Source organism: Uranotaenia lowii, chromosome 3 (genome assembly GCF_029784155.1).
Source record: "Uranotaenia lowii strain MFRU-FL chromosome 3, ASM2978415v1, whole genome shotgun sequence".
NCBI lineage: Eukaryota > Metazoa > Arthropoda > Insecta > Diptera > Culicidae > Uranotaenia > Uranotaenia lowii.
The window spans coordinates 104,231,795-104,248,435 of record NC_073693.1 but is presented as its reverse complement, the minus strand read 5'-3'; the positions used below and the strand labels follow the sequence as shown (position 1 = coordinate 104,248,435).

The 16,641-nt window shown below is 37.1% G+C and overlaps 3 protein-coding genes across 5 annotated transcripts in view; 2 read left to right on the top strand and 1 right to left on the bottom strand.

Annotated features, from left to right (window-relative positions):
- Nucleotides 1-10,962, top strand: part of LOC129751329 (uncharacterized) — a 491,494-nt gene extending 480,532 nt beyond the window's left edge. For all 3 annotated transcript variants that reach the window (XM_055746773.1, XM_055746774.1, XM_055746775.1), the window contains exons 7-10: nt 1,327-1,522; nt 1,583-1,795; nt 1,866-2,096; nt 9,487-10,962. In XM_055746773.1, coding sequence (XP_055602748.1) covers nt 1,327-1,522; nt 1,583-1,795; nt 1,866-2,096; nt 9,487-9,635 — 789 coding nt within the window. In that variant the 3' untranslated portion in view covers nt 9,636-10,962. The remainder of the gene's footprint in view (nt 1-1,326; nt 1,523-1,582; nt 1,796-1,865; nt 2,097-9,486) is intronic.
- Nucleotides 10,963-11,029: 67 nt separating this feature from the next.
- On the bottom strand, nt 11,030-14,480 carry LOC129751778 (presequence protease, mitochondrial). The gene is made up of 3 exons (XM_055747480.1): nt 14,341-14,480; nt 13,381-14,284; nt 11,030-13,236 (listed from the first exon to the last, which is right to left on the bottom strand). The coding sequence occupies exons 2-3, from the start codon at nt 14,256-14,258 to the stop codon at nt 11,082-11,084; spliced, it is 3,033 nt and encodes a 1,010-aa protein (XP_055603455.1). The 5' UTR covers nt 14,259-14,284; nt 14,341-14,480; the 3' UTR covers nt 11,030-11,081.
- A 362-nt stretch (nt 14,481-14,842) lies between these two features.
- Nucleotides 14,843-16,238, top strand: LOC129755297 (survival of motor neuron-related-splicing factor 30). Its single transcript, XM_055751722.1, has 4 exons — nt 14,843-15,126; nt 15,227-15,483; nt 15,586-15,732; nt 15,810-16,238. The coding sequence occupies exons 1-4, from the start codon at nt 15,085-15,087 to the stop codon at nt 16,078-16,080; spliced, it is 717 nt and encodes a 238-aa protein (XP_055607697.1). The 5' UTR covers nt 14,843-15,084; the 3' UTR covers nt 16,081-16,238.
- Nucleotides 16,239-16,641: the final 403 nt, after the last annotated feature.

The following is a 16,641-nucleotide window of genomic DNA, read 5'->3' as shown; positions in this document are numbered from 1 at the left end:
ACTGGACATGCGTTTTTTGTTTGACGTCCTAATAATTCACCTTTTAAAAAGAAAGCGCTTGTTATGTAAAGTAACTTTGTAGAACATATGATTTGTCTAAAACGCACAGATTTTGGGTTGTTAATTTTGTCTAACTAAATGTTTGATCTGGACCACTGTGCATTGGAATTTCGGCTAGCCACCAACCTGACCTAACACACTCTATGAAACCTCTCACATTCCTGAACTTCATGGAATCAATTATCCTCGCTTTTGTTCAAATTTTAACTCATTGTTTAGTCCGATAGGACTAAAACGATTTACAATGTGATCTATGATCAAAAAGCTGACTTTCAGCTGTATTTGAGACTCCTACTGAGATTTTCCTGACTTGTTCGCGATAATGCCCAAAAATTTGACAATAATTGACATTTGACATCGATGAACAAATAATACCAACAATGTCCAGTTCTAAAGTAAATATTTTCCATTAATATTAGGTATATATTAATCGAAAAGGGTTTATAAATAATTATCTGAAAACTTAATTTCGCTCTCAGAGCAGGTTTTTGGTATTTCCAACTTAACTATATGAAATGAGTTTCACTACCCCAAAATGTTAAATCCCCATCCAAATTTCACCAGATAAAATTAACCAACCCAAAGCTATTTAATTTCACGGGAGAAAAATACGGATGCAATAAACGAAACGAAACCTTTTCCTGTGCTTTCACCATAGAAACTAAGCGAAATCCCCCAGGAGTTCTGCGCCAAATAACATCCTATCTTCCTAGAGGGCAAACAACAACCAAACAAACGAATTCAACAAAATGGCAAAAGTTTGCGCGGTAATTGCTACAAGTTATTGCGGGGGCGCTGGCCTGGTTCCACTTGGTACTTACTATTTGGAGGAAACTGTAGTCGGTTCGTTGCATTGGCGACTGCCTCAGTTTTTCCTAATTTTATTGCACAAATTGCTAGCGTTCGTTCGTCGGACTTTTGGTGAAAAGTTTTATTGACTGCACCTACGCGTTTAGACTGAGGATCTCTATCCAATTCGGTTTGAAATAATTCTTAAAGGTGAAATTCAAAATTCTTATCTTTAAGTCTTTAAGTTTTATTCGATTGTAAATCTTAATTAAACATACACAATAAAGAGTTATAAACATTTTCCCGATGCGATGTAAGATGATAATGTTCATTTCCGGTTACTATGCAGAATGAAATTGACTCTGAAAGATCAACCAAAACGTAACATTTTTTTTTAATCCTTATTACTTAAAAACATTTTTCCTTTTTATTCGTCTCGATTCCAATTGGATTTCAAACATCAAATGCTTGATCTAGGTGCTGAACCCGCTGGATGCTGTTTGCAACATGCCACGACCGGATGCCATCTGTGTAAGTAATCTCAGAAGTGCCAAAAAGATCGACAAAGCTGTCCTTACCGAGAGACCGGATGTGAAGATTTTCCTGCCGTTCCGATTCTACTTCTACCGGGTGGAGGAACTGTTCGCTCCCAATACGTACAATAAGTTCTTGGGTAAGTTGACTTTTCATTTCCCAAACCTTGTACATTATTATAAAATTTAATCTTGTTTAGTCGCTCCTGGCGGGGACCATCTGATCTCCCTAATCGATGAGATCTCCTACGTTTCGCCTCCGTCGCCAATGCTGTCTCAGTTCGAAGACATCCCTCCAGAGCAGTTCTGCAACGGTGATAACAGGCCTCCAGATTGTGGACAGAACTGTATGTGCACCCACATGGTTGACATCCCACTGAACGCGATCGTTGAAGTTGTACTCGTCGATGAAGGTTGTTATCCAAAATTCGATTTTTCTAGGACTCATGGACCATTTATAATCTATTTTTCTCTTCCCTCCAGTTCAACAGGATAATCTGAGCCATCCGTTCCACTTGCATGGACACTCGTACAACGTTATCGGTATGGGTCGTTCTCCGGATACGACGGTGAAGAAGATCAATTTGCGACATGCCCTGGATCTGGATCGTCGTGGTTTGCTGCACCGACAATTCAATCTGCCCCCTCTCAAGGATACGATTGCGGTGCCAAACAACGGTTACGTGGTTTTGCGATTTAGAGCCAACAACCCAGGTGAGACATACGAATTTATCTGGAACATTCATAACAATGCGTTTAAACGCTCTACACTCACAAAAAAAAACGTTAGTTAAAAAAATCGATGTTTCTTTTGAGTTCTGGATTCAGGTTCACGAAGTTAGAGCTTAGATTTGTTGAAAAAGTTTATTACGATGAAAGCTCCCTGATTTGGAGTGTTGCCTCCATTTGCGCATCTTTGTTTTCCCCGGTCTGATATTCCTTAAACATCGTCTTTTTAGGGGCCAGCGGCTATACTAGGAATGCGGTTCCAGACAGAATAGCTTCATTACGGGACAGGAATCTTGAAGTTTAGACTGCAAATTGCAAAGAGTGAAGATCCTTTATTTTAAATTTACGCACAGGATATTCTAGATCCCTATCGTCAAGTATCAGGAAAATTCGCTGCCAATATTCGAAACTGAAGAGTGGCTCCAGAGAATAAATAGAAATGAGTAGCTTTGTTCACTGAGATGAATGCACCTCAGTGTAATTTAGTTCATCTTCACTGGCCCTTCTTTGTTTTAAGACGCTAAATGTACGCCAATTAAAGAGCGACTTCACAACGGTGAAAGCAAGAGCGAACATTCAGCTGATAAAGTACCTACAAGGAAGAAGCTCAAGAGAAACTCAGTCATCTGTCATTCAACCTGTCTGTTATTGACTTCGGTTTCACTCGACTCAGAGTATTGAACACTATGGATTGGAGGCAGAGGAGAGCGCCATTTTCTCGATACGCGGCCGAATTTTGGGGTAGACCACCAACCTGTGGGTTATATAGTGGAGACCTTTTTATGTTTATTTTTATTTTCTCTCTGGAGCCACTCTTATAGGCAATCCTTCTCGATCGCACCTAAAGAGTTATCAATTATCATATGGTACCATAACAATCCAGCGACGATTGTTTAACGTGCAAGTTCATTATAATCAATTCACTTTGAAGTTTTTGTGGTGAATCTTAGCTGACCAGAGTCGATTCAACTGCTGCTGGTTTCTAGACTAAGGTTGCAAGATTGCCTGGTTTTATCAGGAATCGCGCGGATATTTAATACCACATTTGACAAAAGTTCGGCCCGGCCCGTTGCCCGGATTTCATTGGAAAAAAAACCTGGATTTTGCTCGGATTTATCGACTTGATTTGCCAAAACAATTAAAAAAAACAAGTTGTGTTGTAATTTTTTTTATGCGCTCAAAACGAAATTTTTTGAGCAAGTTTTATATAAAGAGATTTTTTTAAAAGCCTTAAATATGATTTAAAACTTCTTATGAAAAAAATCCAAGTTTTTTTTTCTTTATTTTTGTTGAGTAATTCCTGGATTTTGATCAAATTTGCCCGGATATTGCTCGGATTTTTGGTCGACATTTTAGAATCAAATGCTCAGATTTAGCCAGGTTTTTAGATAAAAACGCTTAGATTTGTCCGGCCCGGGTAAGTGTTGAAAAAATTATGGAAACCTTATCCTAGACAGACGATGTTTGTTTATTTATTTATTTCGTCAACCGTAACGTAGACTAGTTTGATACATGTGGATTTCCTTAAGAATACGTTTAAGAAGTGTCTGCTTTACAATGTTTGTTTAAGAGTTTAGATTTCTTCGATTAGAATATTGTTTGAGTTTTTGCCGAGACATTGTAAAGTTAATGGTGACGCAGTGTTGATTGTAAGAGGCCATCATGCGATTTATTGGCCCGTTTTTCGCGTAGTTTGTGCGATAGTGATAAATGAAAAATAAATTTCGATTTCGGAGTTGCCGAGAGGGTGCATAAAAGTTTAATTTTGATAGAATTTCTTTTGAGTCTATACGCTGCGAAACGATATCGTTTACAAATGAAACCATTGCATATTCGCGGCGTTCTTTTAGTGTTTGTATGTCAATGAGCATGCAGCGCGCTTTATATGATGGAAGTGGAAATGATGTCCAACCTAATTTACGAAGGGCATAAAGTAGAAATTGCTTTTGTACTGATTCTATTCTTTCTTCGTGTGAAATTGAATATGGGGACTAAGCAAAGCTGCAATATTCCAGTGACGATTGATAGTATTGTAATGGTCTGTGAAAGTAAATTTGGAGTCTAAGATGATTCCTAAAACCCTGACTCGTTCAGATTTTTCTACATTCTGATCTCCTGATATAATTGTGATGTTTGGTATTGTTCTTTTTCTGCTAAATTATTAAGTTGCATTTTTTTACATTGAGCTTCAGAAGGCTTTTTTTGCACCACAGGTAGAAAATATGAATTTCATTCTGGAATATGCTGATGGCTTCTTTATTTCTTATTTCCAAACAGAGCGTCGTCGGCATAAATGAGCATTTTGAGATTTTTGAAAATAAAGGAAATGTCGTTTACATTAAGTATGAAAAGTAGGGGTCCTAAATGAGATCCTTGCGGAACTCCTGAAGTGACTTTAATAGGGAGCGATTTCTTTCCATTGAAATTTATTATTTGTTGGCGATTCGTTAGGCATGATTCAAACCATTTCAGGAGTTTAGATTTTATTCCAATTTTTTGTAATTTGAAAAGAAGCACTGGTATGTCTATGCGATCAAATGCCTTACTAAAGTCGGTATCAAATGCCTTACTAAAGCTTCCACACGGTTGCCATTATCCATTGCATTCAATGAAAAGTCTATAAATTCAATTAAATTAGTTGAGGTTGAACGGCCTTTGAAAAACCCATGTTGCCTGTCAGTTATTCGGTTCTTAATTTGAGAAAATAATTTTTCGTTTATAATTGCTTCAAAAAGCTTGGAAATGCAAGAGATAACGTCATACTTTCGACCATATTAGAATAAAGGCACTAAAGAGCTTTTCCAAATTTTAGGAAAATTTCATGATTCAAATGACATATTGAAAAGCCAAAACAATGGACCTGTCAGTTCCATTGCCAAACTTTTCATGAATACAGGAGGTATTCCGTCTGGTCCTGGACCTTTCGAAGCGTCTAGATTTTTTAGTCCTTGCAGAATATCCTGCACATGAACTTGATTAAATGGTATAATGTATCTTGAGAATTCTGGGAAAAATGAAAAATAATCGCGATAACGATCTTCTTCATTAAATGTCGTATACATTTCTAGAAAGAAATTTGCAAAAAGATTGCAAATTTGCTCCGAGTTATCACCGACATGTTCGTCAAGGTGCATTTTTGACGGAAAATTCCCAGTTTTCAACTTTGTTTTCACGTAGTTGAGTTGAAAGAATTCAAGGACAAGTCTTTATTTCAACTTCAGTTTTTGCATTGTATTCTTCAAGTGCATTGCTAATGGCCAAGTTCAGTTGATCGCATAAGTTCAAATTGTATTGTGCTTTTTGTAAAATGTATGTGCTTTTTGTTTCCGATTGTTTAAGTTCATGATTTGTCTGTTGAACCAGTCCGGTTACTTAGAGTTTCGGTGACGTCTTCTTTTCTTCAATGGTGTTTCTTGTGAGATAATTCCAAATAATTTTTTGTAAAAGACGTCAGCAGCAGTTTCGACATTTCCTCCATTCCTAAAACTTTCTTGCCAATTGACACTGTTTAATCTATTCTTAATGTTTTCATAATTTGCAGATTGGTATTCAAAGACTTCTTCATATTCGCAGTCGTTGGGTCCTTGAATGTTCATGTACAAATAGCAATTTTGTTGGTTTTTATGTGATTAATTTGATTGAATCCCAAATCAGCAATTTTGTCAAAAATTAACTGCAAAGTTTCATTGTCCCCAACGACTGGGATTAATATGTTATCATTTTCAGAGTCCTCGATGAAGTCAGCGTAGCGTTGTTTGAAATCCCCATAGATATGAATTTTGACCTCAACAGATAGATGGGATATTACCTCTTCTGCAGTTATGAGTAATTTTTCATAAGCATTTTTATGAGCATGGTCTGGTGGAAAATACACTGAGGCAAACACGTGTGTTTCACTTACTATGTGTCCCTTCACCCAAACCTGCTCAAATTAATTGAATTTTTGGGTTGGAATTATTTCAGAATTAAAGTATTAGAAATGGCTATAAGAACTCCGCCACCTGACTTCTTCTGTGACATTTTCTGTCGTCTCTATACGCGCTTCCAAAAATTTCTTCACTGCGAACGCTTTCATCCCAGCTAGTCTCAGTTGCTAGAATGGCTGAGAAGGACGAGCTTAGTACATTTTTATAAATATCCTCCATTTTGACTGGGATTTTCATGCGATTGAAATTTTGACAATAAATCAAAATTTCAGTCGCACTCTGTCTTTCGGAAGAAGTTTTTGAATGTGCTTCAAAAGTGTTCGTATCTAATTCTACTTCCGTAGAAGGCGTCCTTACTTGCGAAAATTTGAAAGGAGAGAGTGGAACTTATTGGTGCTGGTTGGTGCTTAATTGATCCCTCCCTAGAACTCTAGTTCTACAATTCAAGAAGTTGAAAAAAACACCGGAAGTCAGGGAAAGCGTTAACTGTGAGATTAAAGACCGAAAAAAATCAGCTATATTATGCAGGCCTCAGTAAATCTACTTAAAAAATCAAGAATCTAGCCACTCTTGGCGAAAATATTTCTGAATCGATGTAAGTGAAGACCTTTTTCAATTGATACGCTTCTACTCTCTGGAGCCACTAGTCTGTGCTAAGATTACAATATTTTCCTCATCAAAATGACCGAGTGTACTGTGCAAAATTTGAATCCAACATTTCCAACTGCTATATCAACGCATTATGGACCAAGCTACAGGAAGCTTAACCCTTTCTTCCCTACGAGGTTTAACACATTTCATACAAGGAAATGATAATTTCCAGTGATAACTTTTGCACGGCAATTGCAGTCTTGGTGAATTATATTATAACTATTATAATTATAAACTTGAAAGCTTTTCCTCCATGTTATTTCATATTCAATGTTTTTTAAGCATTCGTTAAAGACTTTTGAAGAAGAAAAGAACGCTCACTACCCGTGATAAATATGTTTTCTATACAAACATCCGTCCAAAAAAGAATGAAATCGATCGTTGGGCGATGATGAACCTTATTTTCTAACAGGCACAATTTTTGATCACGTTAATCGATTTCGACGAAACTTGGCCTGGTACTAGATCAAACATTTTTACATCTTTTGACCAATTTTCAAGATTTTTCAATGAAAACTGTACAGGATACAGCAAATTTTGTGAAGCAACTCCAAATTTCCCTTTTTTACGGAAATAGCCGTATTTTTGTTAGCAGTCATTGTAAATTCTTCAAATTTTGCAGAACGTTAGTTGGATAGTTGAACTAGATTATGTAAAAATTTTATGAAAAAATATCAACCGAGAGAGAAATGACAGCTTGTCGAAGTTGGAAGTGAGTGCGCAGCTTCAAGCGATTTCATTCTTTTTTGAACCAAACTGTATATCTGATAATTCCATCACACATTGTTCAATGTTTTTCCATTGGTATGAAGAGCATTCAAGCGGACTCTATAATATTGAGAAGATCGGATAGCCTCAAAAAGATAATATCATCGCATCAAAATCGTTAAAAATCACCAAATCATATCAAAATTACAATTCAAATTATACTTTTACAACGACTTCAACCATTTGTAACTTGTATCCTATTTCAGCAACTTCGTTCATCCATCAAATTTAATAACTTTTGTTAATTATGTGAAATATCGAAAGCTTGCTCTGTAAATTTTTCCAATTTTTTTCATGCTCAGCTTTAACAAAAAAGGATATATTTTTTTAAATTAAACCAAATACAAATATATTTTAATCGGCCACGTGCTCTGTATTTTTATGTACATCTATAATAAAAAACTAGACAGAACTTACAGTTGGGTAGTAGAATTCAACTAGAACCGGTTTGCTACTGATTAATCTCTCAGAAGAACGACTTTTTTAAGCAAAATTTTTACTTTAAAATGGTGCAAGGATTATAAAACAATCGAGGAAGAATGACCTTAAGAAAGGAAAAAAAAATTATAAAACAATCAAATTCGTCTTCATCCTGTTTATGGAAGGCTTTCTCAATACGTTGTCAAATCGAGATGATGGCAAATTTAAGAGAGTTGGATTGAGCTGAAGTTGAGGGCCTTACTTTAAAATTTCTATATTTTTCATGATATACCTAAATTCGTTGAAAAATTATACTTTTAAATGTCAAAAGCATGAGAACGTTAAAAAATTTTTCAAAAATTCCGTTCATCGTTTTTTTAAATTTGTCTATAAATTTTTTTAAGGAGAATAATGAACTTGAAAACTTTGGAAAATGGGCGGTAATTCTTTATATTTGGAGACCATAAAATTGACTTGATGTCTATTGTAGTCACGTGATTTGACATTCTGTGATGGATAAACCGAGGAGGTTTTAAATCCCTTGAAAAGATTGACGCCTACATACATTAAAGTTGGGAGGGATAATTCATTTCGTATGGCGTAATATTTCTACTGTTTGTCAGATGGAGCAAAATTTGTAAAAATATGCAAGTAACAAAAATAATTTATTAGGATGAGTCTATCTTCGATTCGACCTAGACAAATGTTTTTAAAGCGTTTTCAAAAATCTGTTATTTTTAGTTTTCTTTGAATACTCCAGAACAATTTCGGTAGTGAATTTTGAATAGGGCGAATGCGCCAAATGTAAACAAATGGAGTTATCAGCAGGGTGATAAAGTACGTTCGGAGACCTACATTTTGAGTTTACAACGTTAACTGAAAGATATTTGGTTTTCCAGAAATAAAGAAAATAAAATAAAATTTTTGCTGGGAGCTTATGGAGCTGTCAAACTTTGAACGCGTTTTTCTCGAAACAGTGATGTGGGCGCATTCGCCGTATTCAAAATTCGATACCGATTTGTTTTATTGGCCCGCCAGCCAATCTTATATCTTAAATATGGCATGCCTGTTGAAAATATAGCCACCCATGCATTAGACTCTATCTTTAGACGTTTCGATACACCAACTAAAATAGAACGTTTTTAATTTGTTTTTGATAATTCGATTTCGTTCCCTCGGATTCAATCCATAGATCGACTCCACTTTGAATTAACTGCGTTCGTTCGATATCTTTTTTTGTAAATGATTTCCCAAAATCAAAAAACGTTTTTGAACACTTTCTTTAAATTATGTGACATACTACTTGCTCACTCTCTGGAGCCACTTATTTAAAAAGGCTTATTAAACGTGTTAGCACGTACTCGTATTTCATATAAAAGTTCAAATTCAATTTGATCAACACAGTTGATGGCTGAGAGCGTTAGTAACATGACACAAAATGTTTAAGAATTGCTCTTAGTAATAAACACTGCACTTCTTTGCAACAAATGAGCCTGTGAGGAGAAAATAAGTTCTAAGCTGTAGCCAAAACTCTTTAGAGAATATTTTTTTTGATTCCAACTAACAACTACAAAAACCTCAAATTTCATTTAACTTTTCTTTTTCCGCAGGTTTCTGGCTGTTCCACTGTCACTTCCAGTTCCACATACTCATCGGAATGAACTTGATCATCCACGTCGGCGCTCAGTCGGATCTGCCCCCAGTGCCACCCAACTTCCCCAAGTGTGGAAACCACATTCCACCCATCAAATACCATTAAAGTAACACGAACCGGTGACAGTTTTTCTTTGTGAGACAAAATTAGTGAAATTCTAAACTGAGAACGGAGAATCTTATACCACAAATGACAGATTATTAGCAAGATTTCCTCCGACAGCAATTGTTGCAGAGATCAGTAGATAACTGTATGAGAAGCGAGTGAAAATACTCTCGTTTGAAGTGAAGTTTAAAGATTTTTTTATTCAACTTCATCATAACAGAAGGCAGGAAATAATGTGTCCATAGATCGTTGCATACTCATTTGAAGAACAGAAAATAAACGGACGTCTCAATACCAACACGCGAGAGTAACTTGTGCGTATAACAATCTCGTTAAGTTTATTGTAGTTTAATATAAGCGCTTCCTAGATTTAATTAGAACAATTTTTCTTACTTTCTGTATGTATTTTCTATTTATCGTCATTGTCAAAATTTATGTTTTTTCTTGTGTTCCGTCTAGCTGTTAGATAATTGAAAAAAAGTATAGCCTTACAGAAAGCCCGCTGGTGTAACTTGATCGTTTAAGTATACTTATATAGATTAATTTAGAAGAAAAGTATAGTTAACAACCTTTCCCTGGTAATTGAAATTCAATTTAATGAACCAAAGTTATCGGATATGGAATGGTGCGCGCGCTGCAATACCAAGCTCAATATTTGTTAAGTAAAATGCAATATGTCTAGCTCAGCTAAGAAACAACATTTGAATTTGTTTAGGACAATGTTTGCAATTCCGTTTTCTTAAACTGAAATAGGAAATGTAATGTTAAAACCACAATTTAATTGTGTTTAGTGTAAAATGATAATTTATGCAAAAAAAGGAAAAGTTTGCAACACTCACTAGTATCTTATTGCTATGCGTTAAAATGTTTAAAATAAGTTAACTCGCACATCAGAGACTTGCCTTTATCTATTCATTATTTTGTGCTTATAGTTGGAAATGTTCTTCAAAACAGTTAAGCAGTATGCATAATTAGGCTACAGTCTATTTTCTGTTAACAACACTTTCTATTGATCAATTGTACCATGCAATAAAACCCCGAAAAAGATAAAAAATAGAAAAGTGAATTGTAAAACGGATGGCACAGTTAAAAAAACAAACTTAACAATTCAAAATTTATATGAACAACTACCATTTGCCGTGTTCCTTAGAGTTTGACCAGCTAATCATCGTGTATGCTAAGGCCAATGAATAAGGTAATTGAAACAAGCTTAGCGATCAGTCATCGTTGAAAGTAAGCAAAAAAACGACAAACGACGCAAGCCAATTGGTGGAAGAACAGCGGCCCATCAGGCGAAACATCAAAAGTAAAATATACGAAAATTAGAAACCGAAATCGATGCTTTTTCTCTCCTTATAAACAATCCGAAATACATATACTTAAAACACAAAGTATTTGAATAACGATTACAGTGATCTTTATTTACAACTAAATATAACTAAACCATTAAAGCTCAAACACACTCCAGTTTTCACCATCCTTTCGCAAGCCCTCGTTCTTCGGTCCCAGTATGCTCTTTCCCACGACATCGACGGCTCCAGGCCGCAGATAGGTCTCGTTAACCTTCAGCAGTTGATCCTTGCCAACGGTTAGCATTTCGTTGCGATGTTTCTCGTACAGCTCCTCGCTAATGCCCTGTTGGAAAAGAACCATGCCACGATCGATCGGCGCAATTGGCACATCCAGCTGCTGCAATACGCCGAGCTTAGCTTCGAACAAAGTTTGCGGGTCCATTTTGGAAACGTTTTCCGCTGCCCATTGATGAGCCTGGTCGAAAACATCCAACGTTACTCGGGAATTGGGATCTCGGTAGCTGAAAAAGTTGAACAACCCATCGGTGGTGATTTTGGCGCCTGCACCATAGGCCCCGTTTTGCTCTCGAACCACAGGAAGTAAGTATTTCGAGGAAAGAAATTTAGCCAGCACTTTGAGGGAGGCATAGTCCGGATGAGTAAAGGGAACGGCCACAATAGATTTGGCGCCATAGTTAATTGGGATATTCATCACTGTGTGACGGCAAGAAGACGACAATTTATTTGACGTGTTCCACTGGCTTTCAGTTGTTCGTTTGGGGATGTTCGAAAGGAATGTCTCATATTGCTGGATAACATCTGACTCGAATGATGGGTCGTAGTTTAGGGCACATCGCAAGCTGGCTGTTCGGAAAAGAGCATCGGCCAGGAGTTTGAGTTTTTGGAGAATTTGTTCCGGTGTAAAATTGGCGGAAAGCTGTTTCATAAACGCAATATGTTCGATTCCCATGAGTTTTTCCTTAAAGCGACCAGATTCCGTAACCAGTCCGTTGGCGTTTTGCATTGCGTAAAAGTGACCGGATTGAGCGATACCAACGGACAATTCCGACATATAGTTCTCCAACAGCATCTTGAAACGAGCCACATCTGTCAGATCGATTTCGGTAAAAACTAGCTTCAGGATGTCAAACATGGCTGGTACATTTTTATTCAACGCGTATGATCCGAAATGAACTCCAAATTCGTATTTGCCATTGTCATTAATGTTTTCCACCAAATGAATGTTGAAACTGATACCAGCAGTTTTAGAACTAATTAATTGATCAAAGTCACGATAATTTATGTCACGTGTGCCAAATTGATTAATAATAGCATTGAACAATGGGATCAGAAGTTTTTCTTCGTCCGAAAGCACTGCTGCATCTAAAATTCCTCGGAAATATGTTATTCCATTCGTATCCACCCGACAAAACTGTGTTGGTACATTGTTTATTGTTTTCGTGTCTATGTCGCTTCTATCAGTTGCTTTGACGATTTCGTCTAATTTTAAACAAGGCAGAACATCAGTGTTGGGTACTGTTTTCTGTTCCTCAGAAAGTTGAATGCCCTCTTTGTAGATGTGCTCTCGGTCTTTTTTCGTGAGTTTCGATACTTTTCTAGTGAGAATTTCTTTTTCCCTTGCATTGAATTTTTCCTCATAAAGGGTATCTGGAGACATTGTCATGGTCAATCGATGTTTGTTATTCAAAAAGTAGTACGAAACTTTTTGCTGCAGATAGCTTGGGTCTCGTTGTAAATTTTCTCTAAGCTGTTTTACTAGGGCTCCAACATTAAGAGATTTAATCAGGTCCCCATTGTGGTTCCAGAGAGGGGTCAAGTTGAACAGCAATCCCAAGCCAAACTTAGTTGATTGATGCTTCATATGCAGCTCTATATGGTGCAAAACGCTTTCAATGTGATTCTTCTCGAATCCTTTATCAACAACTTGCTCAATTGTTCGGTCAAATATCTTCCTAACTTCCGCAAAATCCTCAACCGCAACGTCCTGCAATCCAACGACAAACATCGTATCCCGAATGTTCGGATCAAAGCCCGTCAGCTGATTGTACCCGCCGGAAATGTTCGGCTCGATGAGGCTTTTGTAGAAGTATGAATTGGGTCCCTTTACGAGCAGTTCGCTAAGAATGTACAACACAAAAGTCTCATAGACATTGGTTATGTCCGCTGTCAGGAATCCGATTGCAATCTGATTCTGACGTTCCAGTGGGGCACCCATGTTATCATAACGGCTCTGAATGTGGCTCATATGCGGAGTTCTCCAGCGTTTCTGCGACGGTATGACGCTATAACTGTAATTTAAAAAAAACGTTTCAGTATTAACACTTAAAAGTATGAAAACAAATTAAGCTGTTATTAAAATTTCAGAAAAAGTATAGAATCTTTCAACGGCTCAGCAAATACAGTAGTAAGGAAGCTGATCTATTAAAAATTACCTAGGGTCAATCCGCTCGAAATCGTTCAGATACTGCTCGTTCACAAACTGCATGGTTTTGTTCAAATCGAAATTACCGTAGCTGAAAATTCTTGCATTGCTGGGATGATAGTACTTGCGGTGGAAATCAACCAAATTCTCGTGCGTCAGTTGCGGAATGTCTAACGGATCTCCCCCGGATACATGTCCATACGTATGATCCGGTAAAATTTGGTTGAAAAATTTCTGTCCGAAAATGGCCGAGTTTTCCGAGAAAGCTCCCTTCATTTCGTTGTAAACGACTCCTTTAAAAACGAGCTCCGAGGCCTTGTTCCGCAATTCGGAATGTTCCAGGCGCCAACCTTCCTGTAGGAAATCCAGATACTTCAAATTGGGTCGGAAAACTGCATCCATGTAGATCGACTGGAGGTTCCGGTAGTCGATTTCATTTGTCGATGAAAAAGGATACAGTGTGTAATCGGGTCCGGTCATCGCATTCATAAACGTAGCTAAACTTCGGTTAAGCATTTTAAAAAACGGATCCCTCACGGGGTATAGTTTTGAACCGCACAGGACATTATGCTCCAGAATATGTGGCAAGCCAGTCGAATCGAATGGGGTTGTCCGGAAGTTGACCGAGAAAACATTATTTGTATCATTTCGATCGATATGCAGGTATTCTAACCCGGTTTTTTCATGCTGGAACATGAACGCTGTCATATTGAAATCCGGAATGAATTCAGATCGGGTACACAGGAAACCATTGTATCGATTGCCAGGTTTGTATCGATCAACGGCTTTAAAGTTGAGCATCACCGCAGAATTCACTTTCGGAGCGGACACCGTAGAACGGCAACGCGTCAGCACCGGATAACGGGAACAGCTGAGCTGACGAAGCATTTTCACGGGAAAGCAAACGCCTAGACCTAAGAAATGCATTACGTAATGTTGGTTTGATTTGTAACCGAAATAAATGTCCTACCTTCAGTAATACAAGTATATAATATTCCTGGAAAATTGTATTAATCAACTTATTCAAATTTTTCCGATAAATTGCACAATCAAGTTGAAAATTTCCGGAGCAAAAATTCAATTCGCTCACACGCGCTTGCTGTTTTCCGAATGAGAATGATGACTGCCGTTCAAAATCAAAACAAACGATGATGATTTTCACGCTTCCATTTTTTTTGACGTCGATGGTTGAAAAACTAATAAATTCCTCAACATTATTAGGGTTTCTTTTATAAGTTCAGTTTATTTTTTTTAAGTCTAGTAAATATTTAGAAACTGAAAACTGCACATTTCCGTCTTACTTGAAAATCAACCATTTGGGTATACTTTGAGTAAATTGGGGTATAACTAATAATCTTTGGGCAAACTGAAATATCTGAAGTTTCAGTTTACCTGCAGGTTATGTCAGATTATTCAATGAGATTTATTAATTAGACCTGCATACATAATGTAATTGATTAATTAATATACCTAAAACAATATTATTTCTCAGGTAACTGCAGATAGCCGCATATTTATCTTGACCCGTTCAATTTATAAGACTACCTAGCGCCAATGCTTTAACCATGGTCTAGAATGCGAGTGCTGTCAGTTTGAGAATCAAAGCAACAACAAAACAGTGAAAGTGCTCTTCTTGGATTAAGCAGAATTTTTCAACTTTTGTCGTACGAAATCTCCTTAATTTAAACATAAACGTTGACGATTTATTGTTACAATGGCCGATGATCTTCAAAACTACAAGCTTCAACTGCAACAAGTAAGTTTGGGATTTTCTATAAATTAAACATTCCACTCGCAGTTCGAAGATGCCCCAGCGATCAGCTCCTATTAATGATTTATTTTAATTTCTTCTCCAGGTTGAAGCTGCCCTCCAAACAGACCCGTCGAACGGGGAACTGCTCAAGCTAAAGACAGACCTGGAGGAAGTAATCGATCTGACCAAGGAGTTGATTCGCGCTCAGCAGGAAACGGAAACGAAAAAGAGCGCCTACATCGAGCCCGCTAGCACCAGCTATTTCGAGGGATTTGCAGCCTCGGAGAAAAAACAGGCCAAACCTTCCGTCATCTGGAAGGTCGGGGACAAATGTTCGGCTAAATGGATCGAAGATGGGCAGTAAGTAACCTATTTTTACTTTATAATACAATCGTTCGTGAATTAAGTTCTTTTAAGATCGATTGACTAAAATGAGGTTTGTTTTTTTTTTATATTTCCCAGGTACTACGACGCCACTATAGAAGCTATCACGGATACCGGAGAGGTCAATGTAGTTTTCGATGCATACCAAAATCGAAGCACAACTACGGTCAACGAGTTAAAAGAGCGCAAAATTCGAAACGAAGTGTTCCCATCATCAAGCAATAAGTAAGTATATTTTTTTCCTTTAAAATTCTATGTCCGGATGTCGGATTTATTCTAACTTTTACCTTTCCCATCAACAGGAGAATGCGTCCGAACCAGAAAGAGTACCTCAAGAAGAAAAAGCAAAAGAAGCAACAACGATTCAAGGAACTGGAGGAGGAGAGAGAGTGTGAGAAAAACAAGTGGCTGCAATTCGCTGCCAAGAACACCAAAAAGACTGGCGTCAAGAACAAGAGCATCTTCGCATCGCCGGATACGGTCAACGGGCGGGTAGGCATCGGTACATGCGGTGTTTCAGGTAAGCCAATGACCGAATTCAGCTACGGCGAGAAATATCGGAAGGGCGTGTAAATGACACAAACTTTAGCATAAACTTATTACACAATAATATTACATATATGTACTAGAAACTGAACTTTTTCAAAACTCACTGATGCTCTACGTGTAGCAGAAGTTTTTTTCTGTAATGATAATACTAAATATAATAGATATAGGCATATCTAAAATCCTGCGCTGATAATACATTTCTTCGAAACTACCTTGAATAAGTGTTATATTGAAGTACATAGCTAAAGGCTTTCAATTCTCTTGAAACTAGCATGATGGGCTTTGAATTTCTCTTATATAAAGGAGTTGTTTGCGATGTAGTTTAGACATTATTTTTACTTCCTTTTCATACTCACTTGAGCTTCAGTCTTTTCTGATTCATTTATTCGATAAACTCGCAGTATCAGACTTTTCAGCGATATTATTTCTGCTTACGCGTTCGAGTACTTACTTATTTTTTATAATTTTAAAACATTATCAAATTGACAGAAAATACAGTAAATTATACTGGATTCTTTAAAATCTGTAGATTGCATTGCATTAAATTTTCGGCTCCAAAACTACTGCGTTTGTGGGATTTCAACT

Excerpts from the sequence above, each read along its gene's own strand:
- LOC129751778 (XM_055747480.1), bottom strand. The coding sequence starts at position 14,258 with ATGCTTCGTCAGCTCAGCTGTTCCCGTTATCCGGTGCTGACGCGTTGC. Across the intron at positions 13,237-13,380 it reads TTCGAGCGGATTGACCCTAG|TTATAGCGTCATACCGTCGC; the intron begins GTAATTTTTAAT and ends TTTAAATTACAG.
- LOC129755297 (XM_055751722.1), top strand. The coding sequence starts at position 15,085 with ATGGCCGATGATCTTCAAAACTACAAGCTTCAACTGCAACAA. Across the intron at positions 15,484-15,585 it reads AAATGGATCGAAGATGGGCA|GTACTACGACGCCACTATAG; the intron begins GTAAGTAACCTA and ends TATATTTCCCAG. Across the intron at positions 15,733-15,809 it reads TTCCCATCATCAAGCAATAA|GAGAATGCGTCCGAACCAGA; the intron begins GTAAGTATATTT and ends TCCCATCAACAG.